This window comes from Natator depressus, chromosome 1 (assembly GCF_965152275.1).
Source record: "Natator depressus isolate rNatDep1 chromosome 1, rNatDep2.hap1, whole genome shotgun sequence".
Lineage (NCBI taxonomy): Eukaryota > Metazoa > Chordata > Testudines > Cheloniidae > Natator > Natator depressus.
The window spans coordinates 130,676,374-130,691,438 of NC_134234.1; the positions used below are offsets into that span (position 1 = coordinate 130,676,374).

Below are 15,065 nucleotides of genomic sequence, written 5' to 3' on the forward strand. Positions count from 1 at the left end.
GCCTTTCTAGGCAGTCTGGTTTGCTGGGCATACCACAGTGTAAGGTAGAGAGCAGTGCACCCTTAAAATCCCCAGTCAGGAGGCAATGAGAGAGTGGTGATGGCTGGAAGCCGGAAGCCTAAAGTGGGTGCCTTTGGTGGACCACAGAGGTGCAGTTGCCCTGAAGTTGTGCCAGCTAGTACTAAATGTTTTTTCTTTGTTTGGGACTCTAAATGTGAAAAGGTGTCTTGCTGAATTTACATCTTGGTATTCTGTGGAATTGAGCAAAGGGACAGAACTTAGTTTGGAATAACTTTTTTCAAAAAGTTTTTTTTGTTTTCTTTTCCCTATTCCCCTTTTAATTGAATGTCACCTGACTTAATTTAGAATATATCCAAACTGTAGGGCACTACTTTGGATCTGATTGATGATAGTACTTTACACTGGTGTAATGCCATTGTTTTTTTGCATTTACTCTTGATTAGCTCTCGTCAGATCTGACTCAACCCCCTCAATTTTAATGAACACACTAATACAACATGTAAATCTAAACCAGAACAAATTTAAATTGTTATCTAAACTCTAAATTGGGAAGTTTAGTCTGAATTCAGACTAATCTGAAATTACAGTTTGGATTCAGTAGCCAGATATTGTGCAGATTTTTACTGGTGATGTTTACAAGTAAACCTGCTGGCCCAATTTAGCTAATAATTTTGGTTCTTGGTCTAGGGAATATCTGTTTCTACTGGTATCAGATTTTCAGCAGTAGTGTTTTCTTGGCAACTATCTGAACACTAGTTCTGAATTTCTAAACTCAAAGAGATTTTGAGATTCAAGATGTCTGCCATTCTAATGTCTATGTCCATATTACAACTACCGTGGTGTTGAAAAGGCAGATTCTACTCTGAAAATAGAGTGGAAGAGTTTATTTAAGTGCAATTCTGTTTTACACATATGTAATTTGAGACTTCCGTCTAATGAAGTAAAAATGTTCATGGGGAAAAGGCTACCCCCGCCCACAATGTAACATGATTTTTCTCTTCCAGTAGTCCTTATAGAAAGCAACAGCTTTCTTTTTAAAGTGCTGTTAGGAAGAGACTCAGTCAAATGCTTTTATTAATGCTTCCATTAACTCTGGAGAGGTTTCCTGGATTGTAGGTTTAGGTGCTCTCATTCTGTCACTCAGAGTTAACACAGCCGCATTGTACTAGCTGGTGTGTTTCCAACATCTTTAGTTGCCTGCAAAATTTTCCATCTTTTTAATATGATTTTTAATATCTTCCTTTTTCTTTCCAGTTATCTTACCTATTTGCACTGAGAGTTTTAGAATTAATTTCATATTACGTTGTGTCTTTTATAGAGAACTTTTTTGGAATATAGGAAGTGGTAAATATAAGACAACTTAACGGTGAAAGGTATAATAATGAAGAAGTGTTGGTGTTTGGCTACTTGTAATATATTGATTCCTAGTCATGCTTTTTGTGAAAGTATACAATAAGATTCTATCCCCCCAAATAACCCATTATAATGCACTTCGTCTGTTTTATTCATATGGTAATTCACTTAATTACAAGTCCATGGCTAAAAAAATCTTTTGCAAAACGCATGTATGCACACCAATAAAAGATGCAAAACAAAAGCCTGAAGTTCTCCTCCACTCAGTTTGCCTCATATCCCAACTCAGTCCAGTCTGTTCCTCTCCTTGCTTGGCTGCTCAGGAAGATGAAAGTGATGGTGGATATTGTAGCACAGAAAATGCCATCTGAAAATGACGTTCATGTGGCGAGGAGCTATCTTACGAAGATCTTGAGAAGTTCCATGAGGTACAGTACTGGTATTACAAAGTGCATCATTCCCATTCCTTCTCCTTGGCAGAATCTCTCATTCCTTTTGCCAAACCTAGAGGAAACCAGTGTGAAAGTCCTCTCCTCCCACTTCCATTTCCTCATACACCAAATGTTACCTGTGATGTGGTAGTTTTCTAGTCTTCTGTTTCACTTGTCATGTGTGTTTAAAAACATCATTTTCTCGTAATATGGAGACTTTAACTTCTTTGTTGCATTGATGGCAGAACTGAAGCACTAAAGGTATGGTGTCATGAATTTACCTAAAAGACAGCTGTAGTTTACTTCTCCAATATCAACAGCACTGGAATACATTGAGGAAATAAAAAACTCCTGGCTGCTGCTAAATAAAAAAACTCCTCCCTCCCTCAACTCTTCCCAGCGCCTCCTGCACACCGGGGAACAGCTGTTTCCCAGTGTGCAGGAGGAGCTGGGAGGGAGGGCGAGGAGGTGGAATCATGTCCAGGGCTGCCGGCCCTGCTGATCAACCTCTCCCCCTCCCTCCCAGCGCGTCCTGCATGCTGGGGAACAGCTGTTCAGTGGCATGCAGGAGGCACTGGGAGGAAGAGGGAGGAGCAGGGATGGAGTGCGCTCAGGGAAGGGGGTGGAAAGAAGAGGGACAGGGGTGGGGCAGGAGCAAGAAAAGGTGGGATGGGGGTGGGGCCTTGGGGGAAGGGGTGGAGTGGGGCCGGGGCCTGAGGCTGAGAAGGAGGCTTGGGGGTCCATGAAAAAATTTAAATCAAAATGGAGGTCCTCGGGTTGCTAAAGTTTGAGAACTGCTACTCTAGGAGAATGCCTGATCTGTCCTGAGGTGTGCTACACAGGACTGAGGTTCTGCTCCTGGGGTGAAGAAGTTGAGTCCCACTCCTGGAGCCTGTGTGCAATGACAGTGTGATAGCTCCACTTAACTTACTTTCTTCATGTTGCTTCTGAGACAGAGTGCAGTGAAACTCTACTTGGCATCACGGAAAGAGAATAGACTAGAATGAATTTGCTTCTGTTCATTGCAGCAAATAAAATGTACCAAAAACATACGCAAAAGCCTACTGAAGTGCCTAGGATTTCTCATAATCTTAGAGGAGCCCCTGTTGTACTCTGTGGCCCCAGGACCTCTCAGTAGAACTACAGCTGCCTTGTGGAAATACTTTATGTATTGTATGTGGAGAATATGGGAAGGCAGTTAACCGGAACCTGGCACAACCTTCCGCGTTGCCTGTTGCTACAAATAGTCTCAAAAATGGGATTTTTCTGTGCTGGGGGAGAGGGGCCGGGTTAAATATTTAGCTTAGTTTGTTTTAAAATCTAGTGACTATTTTATAATCCAGTTAAAAGAAAGAGGGTGAATAAGGGAAGGAAAAGATGTCTGTCTGTTAAAGGATCGGACTCAGGAGTTCTGGGTTCTGGATGCAGCTCTGTGACCCTGGATAGGTTACTTATGCTTGCTAGGGAACGTTTTCCAAATTCCCATTGACTTTCAATGAGGCTTCGGCTTCAAAGTGCCTAAGCCATTTTTGAAAAACGTATATCGGCTTCTGAGTCACCTAAAATACTTTTGAAAATTTTATCCAATAATTTTTACCTACTTAAGACTTAATAATAATTTGCACTTCCATTCAAGGACTTTACTACTACTATTATCATTGTTATTATTAATTTATTATTATTAATCATTACTTTTTTACATTATTATTATTACTAATCATATTATTATTATTTTATTATTAAATAATTGTCAAGCTATAGTGGGGTGAAAGCACTAACGTTGAGACTTATATTTGGATTGGCAAATAGGGGGTCTCTGGAATTACTTAGGTGAAAAGTTCTGGACTAAAGTTATGCATCTGAACCAATATTTAGGCACCTGCATGAATTATCTGACTTTCAGAGGGGCAGAACACCCACAGTTCCCATTGATTTCTATGGGAACTGCTGGTCTTCAGCATATTGGAAAGATAAGTGATTTTACTTAGGTGCTAACTTTAGATACACAGCTTTAATCTTTAATTTATTTTGGATGCTCTGAGCCATTTGAATGCTAGAGCAGAATTGGGTTGTGTTAGAAGTCAGGCCTCTGTCACCCTTACAACCTGGGATCAAATAAAACTATTTATGGCTTTGTCCTTCCTCCAGCTCTTAATCTCTCTCCTCCCCACATACACACCTACACAACAAACTTTACAAAGTCTTATTCAAGAGTTGCCATGTTATAAAATGAGACATAAAGTTCACTGGTCCTTTGAATAGTGCAAGGTCAGAATAAATTATAGGTACTTATTTACCTGTCTTAAAAATACAACCACAAATCTTGCATAGAATTAATGTTTCATTGTCTGCGTGTCCAGTGTTTTGAAGGCAAGTTGGCATCTTTTCAAAACTGGCTTGTAGAGTATTACATAGCACATTGTAATTTAAACTTTATTTTGCATCTGTTTTGTCTGTCTCAAGTTAATTAGATTTGGTGCCCAATGTTTTTCACTGCATGTCACCTTATTAGGAGATCTGTATTAAAAGTATGTGCTCTAACTCCTTCATTTCAGAAGAAATGATCTAGCCTGCAGGCCCCACTCCTGGCATGCAACCAAATTCACAGAGAATCAGCCTGAGGCAGCCACGTCACAGCTCTCCTCAACCAATGTCTGCACTTCCTGGCACTCCCGGTATCATGCAAGGTGAGTTTCTGTTTAAGCTGCACGTATCAAGTTCTGACGGTAAGAGAACAATAATGTGCCTCATATTGTTCATAATTTTAAACCGTGAAGATGGAATCTTTTGATTTCATTTATATCGTAATCTGTTTTTAAAATGTGAAGATAATATTGAGACTGCCCAATGTATCAACAAGTGGGTGAAGAGCTGCTAGTATTAATTTAATTCAGAAATATATTTAATTATGTATGTATGTAAATGAAAGGCAGCTGTGCATTTTTCTTCTGTGCATTTCTTTTCAACATCCACTTTTTAGTATCATAAATCTTTGTAAGGGCAGGTCGAAGGGTATACTAAATGCATTAATATCTTCAGTACAATGGAAAAATACCAGAGGTATTGTCAGAAAGCAGGATTCTTTGAAAAATAATATAAACTCTCTCTTAGGGGAGACAGAGCATTTTTGTTTTAGACATTAAGATATTGGCTGTTTCATTAGTGAAATTACTTCCCATAATCTGATCTCCACTACGGTACATGTTTAGTGTTTGTTTATAGCAAGAGAGAGGTCAATGACTGTCTCCTTCTATAGTTAAAATACTTACATTTGTTAGGTCTCATTCAACCCTGTAATGGAAATCCTGGCATCCTTGTTTTGGTCGTGAAACTTCTTTCATTTTTTAGTAGAGCGTGATAGGATCTGATTACAGGCCCTTATTAGTTTCCTCCTTATAATAAATCACCAACAAACCTCATGAAAATGTTATTTTCCTCTCAATTTAACTCCCATTTGGAGCATAGTTATGCTAGGAATTAGGGGAAATCACTCTGGGATTCATTCTTAAATTACAAATCTGTCTTGGGATTCTGTATTTGATTGCTACAGATTCTCCATCATCGCTCTCCCCCCCCTTACTTTAGGATTTCGTTTTATGAAGCTGTAACTAATTAGATCTTTTAAAGTTCCCTGCTATTTTTTTAAAAATAGTTTGCATTCAGCCTTTAAAGAATAATACAAATACTAAAGAAAATCCCACATATTTTGATCCTCCCCCAACATCTTCACATTGTAACATTTTATTGCGAGAGGGCTTTTATACGTTCTATTTCTCTACCTCTTGAGTGCTTCCTCTCAGCTTACCTGGTATTATACTGTGTATTTAAATAGCACGTGGACAGTATTCCACTTACATTGCTGAAGAGCACAGTAGACCACATGCAGCCAGACAAAAATCCAGAAATTCTTACAGCTTTACTTCTGAATTGTGATGTTAGCTATATAGCACTTTAGACTAGAAGTCATTACTACATATTTTGACAGAGATGTTACATTGATATGCTGTCTGCTCATCTCTGTTGGCTACCTAGATGAAACTTAAAGTTCCGTTTGTCAGAGTAGAGAATAATTATTTACAGCCTGGTCTGGAGGGATGCTGAGTACCTATAGTTCACAACTGAAGGTAGTGGATTCAGATTAGACCCATGATTGTAAATTAGGATTGAAAGGGATAGTGTCTCTTCTTCATTTTGATCAAGCCAAGCATGCTGTTATCGCTGAACAAATAAAAACCAGCACCAGCCCCAATGTCCTGCCATACATTCCTTAACAATTAAAAAGGTTCTAATGTCCAAGGCACTTTCTGTGTGAAACATTGTATTTGCCTAATGTGCTACTATCAAGATCTCTCTAATTAATTTGTTAAATGTTTTGAACACTTAGAATATGAAAGTCACCATATAAAGCCATATGTTAGTGTGCCCTATCATTACAAATATTTTTTGCAAAGAAAAAGCAATATAGTTTATATCTTTGTGTGTTTTACATAAGCTGTTTGCGTCCTCCTCATCCTGGTTGTATAATTAAACACTGTGTCTTAATTTTATGCCTCTGACCATATTGAGTGAAATGAGAAAAGTTCAAAGGCAATTTTTCTTTTGCCATTGTAGCAACTGCTATGTAGACTGCAGTGCTAGAAAGGGGTGTTCATTTTCATTTCAACTTCTTGACAGAGAAAGGAATTCTGTCATATCTAAACTATACAAGAATGACCATTAAGCTGATATATAATTTCATTATTAGCTTCCACTGTGTGTGTGTGTTACAGAAAGTTTGATGGACACTTTATATAGTAGTTATAGAGAAGTGGAACAATGCTGGAATTTCTACCAGGGTGCACTGCCTGTGTGAGAAATCAGTTTCTTTTGTACCAGTCTTTGACTAGCATTGTCTGATAAGTTTGATGCTCTGCCTCTCTAGATACTGGAAGGAAAAAGGAGCCTTCTTTCTCTCCCCTTCCCTCATGCTGCTCAGCTTCTTCAAGAGGTGGGGTGGTCTTCTGCTCCTCATCCACAGCTTTATTGTTGTTGAAAAGTAGGCTGGATCTCCACTACTGGATACCTCCTCTACTCTCCCACCTTGTGAGGAGAGGCAGGGAAGATAGTGGCCTCTGCTACTTTATCCTATTCTCCATTTCTTAGGTCATCCTACTCTGTATATAACTTAAGTGCCTGCCTTTCCTGCTGCTCTTAGCTTTCCTAAGCATTTCTACAAATTTGGCATGGTTTTTGACAGTTTCTCTGCTGCTCATGGGATTCTGAGGAGCACTGCTGAATTTGGCTGGAGTCTGGTTAATTTCACTCTGCTATATAGGTGTGTAGGTATAATTGCTCTCCCTTCTGAACTGCTGTAGTGCCTTTCATCCAAGAATCTCACTGTGCTTTGATAAGCTTCATAATACATAGAAATGTAGGGCTTGAAGGGACCTTGAAAGGTCATCAAGTCCAGCCCTAGATCATCCTTGACCGGTGTTTGTGCAACCTGTTCTTAAAAACCTCCAATGATGGGGATTCCACAACCTCGCTTAGAAGCCTATTACAGAGTTTAACTATCCTTATAGTTGGGAAGGTTTTTCCCAACACCTAAACTAAATCTCCCTTACCCATTACTTCTTATCCTACCTTCAGTGGACATGGAGAACAACTGATCACTGTCCTCTTTACAACAGCCCTTAACATATATGAAGACTGTTATCAGGTCGCCCCCTCAGTCTTCTTTCCTCACAACTAAACATGCCCAGTTTTTTAATCCTTTCTTTATAGGTCAGGTTTTCTAAAACTTTTGTCATTTCTGTTGCTCTCCTCTGGAATCTCTCCAATTTGTTCACATCTTTCCTAAAGTGTGGCACCCAGAATTTGACACAGTACTTCAGCTGACACCTCACCAGTGCTGAGTCGAACAGGACAGTTACCTCATGTCTCGTACATATGACATTTCTGTTAATACACCCCAGAGTGATATTAGCCTTTTTCATACCTGAATCACATTGTTGACTCATATTCAGTTTATGATCTGTTGTAACCCCCAGATCCTTCTGAACAGTTTTACTGCCTAGCCAGTTATTCCCTGTTTTGTAGCTCTACATTTGATTTTTCTTTCCTAAGAATAATACTTTGTGCTTGTCTTTATTGAATTTCATCTTGTTGATTTCAGACCAATTTTCTACCACAGCTGCTATTATTTAATATTTGTATTACAATAGCATCCAACCAGGATTGGGGCTCCACTGTGCTGGGTCTTGTACATACTGTGACAGAGCTCTGTCCTTGCCTCCATGGATCCCGCATTTCCTGGCGGATTTCGCTAGCCTCAGAGTCTCACTGTGACCCTCCACATAACCCTTCTTTCTCTGGAGACAAGGGTCACAGTCTACTGAGCCATTTTCATCATAAGCCAGCAAGGGAGGTGAGGAGAAGTTATCCTTCCTTGCAAAGTCTCTGTTGTCTCCCAGTCCCAGTGATTAATCAGGGGACAAAGGTGGGGTGGGGGGAGAGCCCGGGCCCACCCTCTACTCCGGGCTCCAGCCCAGGGACGCTAATAGTATCAGCTATGGTAGCTGACCTTTTAGAAACATGACATGTACAATTCCCTGGGCTACTTCCCCCACAGCAGCCCTCACTTCCTCAAGCTCCACTTCACCCTTACCTCAGGGCCTCCTTCCTTGTGCCTGATATGGTATGTATTACTCAGCCTCTCCAACAGTGCAACTTCCTCCCACAGCTCCTGACATGCACACCCACCTGACTGACTGGGAGGCTTTTATCTAGTTTCAGCCAGCCCCTGATTGGCTTCAGGTGTCCCAATCAACCTAGCATTCTCCCTGCCTTCTGGAAAGTTCTTAATTGGCCCCAGGTGTCTTAATTGACCTGGAGCACCTGCCATTTCACTTATCCTGGTACCAGGGATTTGTTTAGCCCAGAGCTAATATATCTATCTCCCACTACTTTTCTATAGCCATCTGGCCTTGCCCCGTCACAATACATATATGTAGTTCCTTACAATCTCAAGAAAAGTGATCAATGGATCACAATGGGAGAGATGGATACAATCAAATATATACAGTTTGTTTATATAATTTAAAATTTGCTATTTAAAAAGTCAGCATGGCTTAACTGTCAGTTATCCTTACCTGATCCTCAAAACAGCCATCCTAGATTGGCTTATTTCTTCTCAACATTGTGGCAGAAGGTTGTGTTGGGAAGCAGTTTAAAAGAGGACAGGGTAATGGCCTTACTGATTAATTCAGAGGGGGTGACCCATGTGGAAGAAGGCACAAAGATTGGCCCAACAGTGTCAATGATGCCAGCCTCGTTGGCTGAGTGGTAGAGAGAGGCGTGGGAAGCAGTGTGATAAATGGTGAGTGGAAAGGTAGGGATGGGCAAAGTTGTGAAGGGCCTTGAATGCCATGGAAAAAGCTTGAATTTAGTGTGGGGAAGCAGGGAGAGCTAATATCAGGGGTCAAAGAGGGATTGATGTGGTTAGAGCAGTGGGCAAGGATGATGGCCTTAATAGCTGTGTTTTGTATGGACCAGAGGTGGGTGTCAGGCAGCCAGAGAAGAGGCGATAACAGTAGCCAGGCTAGCTATGGGCAAAAAGCAATGTTATAAAGGAAGAAGCAGCAAAATTTGGGGGCAATCTAAATGAGCAAGAGAGAGAGGGCAGTGCTGAAGGCCCGAGTGACTGGGAGGATGGTGGTTGTGTTACTAGTGACAGGGAGTGGGGAGAATTTCTGAGGGAGGAAAGGCCAAGAGCTGAGTGTTGGCCATGTTAAGCAGAAGTTGATACCAGAGCTCCTGGGAAGAGCTGTTGGAGAGCTGTGCTGAGTTGCAGGATGGGATGGAGGGAGTGAAGTGGTGTGATAGATTTGTAAGTTATTAGCAAGTGATGGTAGCTGAAACCTTAGTGGTGAAAGGGAGAGAGCACACACAGGGTGAGAGCCGTAATAGAGAGATTTGTGGCCGTGGTTGCAAGCAGCACATTGTGGTTTGGAAGTGAAGGGTGGGGCAGTGTTTGGAGAAGCAGGTGGGATTAAGGGCGAGGTTTTGTAAAGGAAATGGGCAAGGGTAAGAAAGAGGGAGAAGGAGAGGGCAAGAGTTTAGTAGGGAGGAAATGGGATTGGTGGTGGTATTGGAGATAGAAAGTAAATTGGAAACCTTGGGATTTGGTATTAGGAGATGGGGATGAAGGGAGGGAGATCAGACTTTTCTTTGAATGTCAACATGATCTTACGCAAGGAGAAGGGGTGATTCCAGGAGAAGTAGACTTACTTACACTTCATTATTCCTGTTGCTCAGGAAGATAAACTTGAGACGCAGCTGCTGAAGTTCAATCACTATGTTAATGGTGGAGGAAGGATGAAGCCTTGATTCCGCCTGCTCAAACCACTAGAAGACGTGTGCTCATGTCTCTCTCTGATAATTGCTGTGTGGATGGATAGTACCAAACCCCCATGTAAAATCAGCTTCTTTGTTGTAGTTATATTGACTTACTGATGATGGTATTGTATGTTCTTCTGTTATAGCTCCTCCTCTCATGACCTGTCAAACTCATGGGATCAGTCAAATCTGCATCGCACGTCTGAGCGATTCAGTTCCCTGGGAAGTATGGACAGCTGGGACCACACTCTCCAAACATCCCAGTATGGAAGGCTTTCCTCTGCAAAGTCCAACAATAGCATTGATCATGTAGGGAACCAAAGCAAGCGGGATTCTGCCTATGGCTCTTTCTCCACTAGTTCAAGTACCCCTGATCACACACTGTCCAACGTGGATGCTGCTTCAACGGACAACATGCTGTATAAAGTAGGCCACTGGGACACTGCAAAGCACGGAAACAGCAAGACTGGCCAGTTAGTGAATGATAACAGTGGACTGGAGGACAAACCTGGATACTTGCCACTTCCCATTCAGTATGAGACTAGCAAGAGTCCTAGATTGGAGGAACAGCCCGATTCCAAGCTCTCTGGCTCTGGAAGATCAAGTTTTGGACCTATCTGGCATGTTCCTGATAAAAAATCATCCTCCCCGCCACCACCACCTCCACCTCTCCGAAGTGACAGCTTTGCTATTACCAAAGGCCACGAGAAGGCCCACGGTTCAGTGTACTCAGAGGGTGCCAGCACCCAGCACTTTACAGTTCTGAACCAATCTCAGCACAGGAGGGACTGGAGCTCAGAAACTGCAGAACAACCAAGAAGACCTGTTAGGGCTAGTGACAGGAGCACAGATGGAAAGAGGATCAATAATTCCAATTATAAATCTGATATTAGTCTGGACTACAATTTGTCCTCTGCTGGTGATAGGTACAATAATAATTCAGGAAATGCTAACAGACTGCAGTCCTCTTTGTCCAGCACTGATGTTCGGTTTGCACAGCCTGCTTACGGTTACCACCACCAGCGCCAGTACAGTGATGAAAGCACTTTCTTTCACCATGCAAGAGCTTCGACTTCGCCTAAAGAGCAGCGACATATTTCCTCTTACAGTGGCAATAAAGAGCTACCTGCCAACCACTTTCATTGCTATAGTCCAAACCAAGCCAGAATGCTTAAAGCTTCTGCTAATAACGGTGCTGCTGAACAGAAGGTGGACAACACTGGACAGAGTCGTTATTATTGTGTCACAGCAAAACAGCCTGCCCAGGGAAGCTCACGGCCACTACAGCTCAAGGATGAATGTTGGAAACCTGGAACAGGAGCTGATGTTTCCCCTGGACCACATGAAAATCCTGCCATAGTCACGATGGTCCAAAAACCAAAATACTATTTACCGCAACAACCTGTCGAGCCTTTGCTAGAAGAGCGTGAGAAGAGTGGTCACTATGTAATGGACAGTGGAGGGGATGTTAAGTCTTCTGCAGTGGAAGATCCTAAAACAAGTTTCACTGAAAAACCTGGCCAAAAGAAAAACTTTGATGGTAGTTTCGAGGAAAATGGCAATAGCTACAATCAGCAGGAGTGTACAAAGAGCTGTGTCCCTATCACTGAACACAGAGCTGCCCAGAAAGATATCAGGTGGCGACCAGAAGAGAGTAGTAAGATTTCTGCTCAGAAGACCCCAATTTTGCACTCTTTAGCTCAGGAAGGGAAAAAACAGTCTGACAACTGCCTGGAAACTGGAATGGATAGACAGCTCCCGTTTGATACTCATACGGCTAAGCAGGCACGCAGAAGTGATCGCTTTGCAACAACCCTGAGAAACGAGATCCAAATGAGGCGAGCAAAGCTGCAGAAAAGCAAAAGCACCGCTACCTTAATGGGGTCAAGCGAAACAGAAGAGGACACTGAAAACTGGAAACCAGATTCAGTGGAGAACTTAAACACAGCTTCAGAGAGCTCTTTTACCAGTTCCTACACAGATCACTTGAAGGAGGCCCAAGCCAGGGTCCTGAGGGCTACTTCCTTCAAACGGCGGGACTTGGAACCTAGCCCTGCTGATTATCTCTCCAGGTCACCAGAACGGAAGACAAATAATTGCAACTCTTCCTTGTTGGCTTGGGTTTCTGAAGATATGTCAGGTTTTCTTGAGGCTATGCAGGCTAAACCAAACTCATCAGGGAGTGGCACTCATCATATTTCCCGCATTGGAGCTAGGAAGAGGTTCACAGCAGAACAAAAACTGAAGTCTTACTCTGAACCAGAGAAGATGAATGAAGTAGGGGTATCAGAAGATGACTGCCGTCTCCACCGCCGTCCAAATACATCTGAAGAAGCCCTGGGCTCTTTTGCAGATAAGTGGAAGTTCTTTGAAGAAACGAGTAAGCCCACATATCGTAAGTCTGCACAGAAACAAACTCCCTACAGTCTGCCTGAAAGGCCTGATAAAAAAGCTCATGGACATGAGGGTGAGGAGTCGTGGTATGACAGAAGGGCTCGGGCAGCCTCTTTTGGAATTGAAAGTACTCAACCTGAAAAAGATAATGTCCATTACCTTGCTCACAAGTCTGCAGACAAAGTGGTGAAAACTGAACAGTCTCAGAGGTTGGGAACGTTTGCAGAATATCAGGCATCCTGGAAAGAGCAGAGGACACCTCTAGAGCCAAGGAGTTCAGGAAAGTACCATTCAGCTGATAACATCCTTGATGCAAGCCATGAGCAGCATGAGAAACCCCAGTACACACATGAGAGATCCAGGTCGTCTCCTTCTACTGATTTCTACAAACAGGTATGGGGCTTTCGTAATCTCCTCTTACCTTAGAATGTGACAGAGGGGAAAGAAAAATAAATTGTGTGTGTAAGTGTTCAAGTATGGTCAAAGAACACAAGCAAAGTATTGTTAATTGTATTATTACGGGTAGCTCACACAAAAAGGCTTTACATGAGTGTAGCATTAGTAGTTCAGCATGGAACAAAGTACACTGAGCTAAACAGTTCAGTCACTTTTGTATTGTCACTGGCATGATTGAAGAGAAAATAACCTGGTTAGTTTGATTGTGATGTTAGAATATATAGGCGGACGGATTCGATTTTTATCAGTAAATATATGTAAATGTCAATTTCACCAGATACACACAAACCAACAAAAAGGATATTTCCATCAATGACCATGGAAATTTAATAGGCAAAGTAAGAAAAATGCTGATTGAGAACTTTGATTTAAAGTTATTTGTTTTGTACATTTTGATGTTGACAATTTGTGTTTTAATGGTTAAAAACCTTTCGCTTTTTGAATCTCAACATCCATTATCCTTAAATAATAATAATTTGATCCCGATTATTGCTTGACACCCCCATAATTTCCTTCAACTACTAAAATTTAAATAGATAAAAATAGAAAAAAAATGGTTAAAAATAAACATCAATATTATCTATCAAAATTATTTAAAGAATTGAATTCTGCCGAGCCTAACTGTATCTCATACTTTACAATAGGGGTAAGGGGAGGCTGATGGCAATAAACCCTCACCCAACATGAAACAGTTGCTCTGCTTCCCTAGCCCCCTTCCCCAGTTCAGATGTCTTCTGGCCCCTTAGAACTCTAAGATGGAAAAGGCACTGCAAGGAGGAACAGTATGCAGTCACTCCCCAGGAAAGTGACTTGATTGGTGCGCTACTAGTTCTCCTCTTTCTTTTAAACTCTCTTGGTCCATTAACCAGATACTGAAGCACTCGCTGTCTCACCTTAATGGTTATGTTTGAAAATCCAAGGATGTAATAAAGGTTAATATGACTTAAAGAAAAAGTAGGTGGCCCTTCTGTTTTGCATGAGTGATTAAAAGAAATCTGATCCTCAGAGAGATGCCGAAAGTCTGCTCAGCTCACAAGCAAAAAGCAAGTTAATTTTTAACTGTGCAGTGTGAGTGAGGGGACAGTTGGCAGGTGAGAGAAACTGAAAGACTGACCCTTGTAATATTGTTATTTTAAAGGCATATTAAAGCTGCCGTAAGATTGCCTCATGTGTAAGGGATCCTAGTCAGGGGGAGGGTACCGTCAATTTGAGCTGAACTGCCTCCTCTGCAAATACAAAATATTGGGCTCGAGTTAAAAACAAACAGGGTATCCCATATTTATAACATTCCTCCCCCTTTTCCCTTTTTCTCTCATTTCTTGCGCTTCATCTACCTTTGCCCCATTTTAAAAAAAAGAAAAATCCAGGAGTCAAAATTTAAACAATAGTTTCATACAAGATAAGAGATCCCTTAGGAAAAAACTCACCTGATCTATAGTTTGGTTTTAATTTAAACAAAAGTCTTCACTAGGACTTTTGGAGTGACGGGGGGAGGAGTTACTGGTATAAATAATCTTCTGGGCTGTCGCTTACAAGTGACTGTTTTTCAAAAGCAGAAATTTTATTCTGAAGAGGCAGGAATTGCTGAATTATTCCTCTTTTATTGCCCATCCAGCAATAAAAATCGTCCTGTAATATATACCATACATGCATTGATTTTGTTAGTATCAAGTTCAGTGGAGGCTACTTGGAATGGCACAAAGCAAAACAAACCTAATGCCCACCCCCAGCCCCACCAACAAAAAAAAACAACCCAAAACCCACTGTTTAATCACTTGGATAATACAGTGCTGGGTGCATTGTAGATGTATATAACAAAATCTATTAGATTTAAAAAAAATTAAAGGTATTTTACATACTTCACATGTATAATTTAGTTGGTTTGAGTACCCAGTGCAACTGTATTTCCCATGAGTTCAGAGTTTCTAATACAGTGTTAGACTTTGGGTGTGGTTGTTTGAAGATACTGAGGTAATAAAATTCTGGAAGGTCAATGTTAAGTGTTTTGTTGAGAAACAGAAACACACAGAAAGA

At 41.4% G+C, this 15,065-nt stretch overlaps 1 protein-coding gene across 3 annotated transcripts in view; it reads left to right on the forward strand.

The window, feature by feature from the left end:
• The window catches only part of SHROOM2 (shroom family member 2), a 182,339-nt gene that overhangs the window by 113,223 nt on the left and 54,051 nt on the right, over positions 1 to 15,065 (forward strand). For 2 of the 3 annotated variants that reach the window (XM_074966470.1, XM_074966480.1), the window contains exons 3-5: positions 1,698 to 1,802; positions 4,361 to 4,492; positions 10,328 to 12,968. In XM_074966470.1, the coding sequence (XP_074822571.1) occupies positions 1,698 to 1,802; positions 4,361 to 4,492; positions 10,328 to 12,968 (2,878 nt within the window). The remainder of the gene's footprint in view (positions 1 to 1,697; positions 1,803 to 4,360; positions 4,493 to 10,327; positions 12,969 to 15,065) is intronic. The other variant, XM_074966488.1, reaches the window with a different exon arrangement.